We start from the raw sequence: 1,717 nt of genomic DNA on the forward strand, positions 1-1,717 counted from the left end.
TGTAAAATGATTTATTAAATCAAATGATCTATTTTAAAACTAATTAGAATAGTATGTACAGTGACTAAAAAGTGATGGGTTTATTCTTTACATTCTCCTTTACTTACATGTAATCTGGCTGCGTCAACGGCATTTTCATATACGTCATCTAAATAAATTGGGAAGACAGCTCGATGCCAGTATAAAAAACAACAGTCACACTGTGCTTGCACTCTACAATGTAAAGGAGTAATTAGTAGTACCAAAATTGAAGTACTCCCCCAAAACTAACTCCTTACTCATTTTTGTGTCTCCCTATATCACTTAATCCAAAATTAGTATGGAAAAGCCACAAAATGTTTCAAATTGAACAAGGGTAACAAAATACTCTAATACCTGACAGTTTCAGAATTCTGCACACATGATTTGGCTTTAAAGAATATATGAAAACAATATAACTTTTAAATAGAAGATTTTAAAATACATTTTCAATGTCATCTGTCTACACTTTCAATACTTGAATCACATGCACTTTTTACCTGTCTCAAAACTGAACAGCAAAACCTTTTTAAAAACTGTGACCAAAAGAAAAACAAAAACCAGTTATAGTTAATATGTCTACAATCTTTGCAACTGACTAGTTCTGACCTTATGGGGAATCAAAATGATCATTAAATACCTTATAAAGAAGCTGATTCAGTATTTCTTCCAGGGATGGGCTGTTAAATGCCACTAACTACAAAAATTTCAGCTTCTCAGAAAAATATTGGTGTAAATATGAACATTAAATAGAAAATGTGCTGTAACCTTAATTTGGCTGGGAATTAAAATTCAGAAAACCCATTTTCCCTTTAGTTAAAAATAAATAAATAACATCACAGGAGTTACAAAACAAGCCTTCCCAAAATTAATTCATCTTAATGACTGGTTACCAACAATGTAATTCAAATTCAGATCTCAAAATAAAATAACAGAAGACTATTTGACATGGATTTCTAAACCTCTCATAAACAGATGAAGCCTTATGAAAAAGCAACAATTTTAAATGTCCACTGGACATACCCATCACAACAATCACAATGAGCATCAGGATCCTCCAAATGCTTTCACGGCTATCACATGTGGTCTCCTGTGAGTTCTTCCAGGAGCTATATCCTTACTATAGGAGCAAAGCTAAAGAAACATGATTCCTGGTAACAGTCTAATTCTAGTCATGCTCAAGAAATTGCAGAGAGGAACTACTGGTCTATCTGGGTTACATTTCTCCTCTTGCTATGCTAAAAAGACAACTGATGTCTCCATTAGCCCCCGCCTGGGTTTCTGATCACTGTTCTTCCATCCTTCCCCTTTTACCTCCCATCATTGCACCTATGTATGCACATTAACTGCCATCTTTCTTGGCAGTTAACCGCCATCTTTCTTGGCAGTTAATTTGCATATCGCCCTGATTAGCCAATGGGAAGCGTAGCGAAGGTACAGTCAATTACCCGTTTTGTCTATTATTAGATTAGATGGCATAGAACAATGCATACACATCTGCCTATTCAAAACATTAAATGGAAAATGCTGTTTTTGATCCATGGATGATTGAATCTGTGGATGGGAAGCCTGGGGATACAGGGCTGATTATATATTTATTGAAAAATATCCACGTATAAGTGGAACCCAGGTAGTTCAAATCCATGTTGTTCAAGTGTCAACTGTACATAAATATTAATTTGCAAATGAGCTTGAAGCA

At 34.7% G+C, this 1,717-nt stretch overlaps 1 protein-coding gene across 1 annotated transcript in view; it reads right to left on the minus strand.

Moving 5' to 3' along the window:
* KIAA1033 (KIAA1033 ortholog) overlaps positions 1 to 1,717 on the minus strand; it is a 56,924-nt gene that overhangs the window by 22,738 nt on the left and 32,469 nt on the right. Inside the window, exon 17 of the mRNA XM_015567578.1 lies at positions 108 to 213. Coding sequence (XP_015423064.1) covers positions 108 to 213 — 106 coding nt within the window. The remainder of the gene's footprint in view (positions 1 to 107; positions 214 to 1,717) is intronic.

The sequence above is a fragment of the Myotis davidii genome, unplaced genomic scaffold (assembly GCF_000327345.1).
Source record: "Myotis davidii unplaced genomic scaffold, ASM32734v1 scaffold120, whole genome shotgun sequence".
Classification (NCBI taxonomy): domain Eukaryota; kingdom Metazoa; phylum Chordata; class Mammalia; order Chiroptera; family Vespertilionidae; genus Myotis; species Myotis davidii.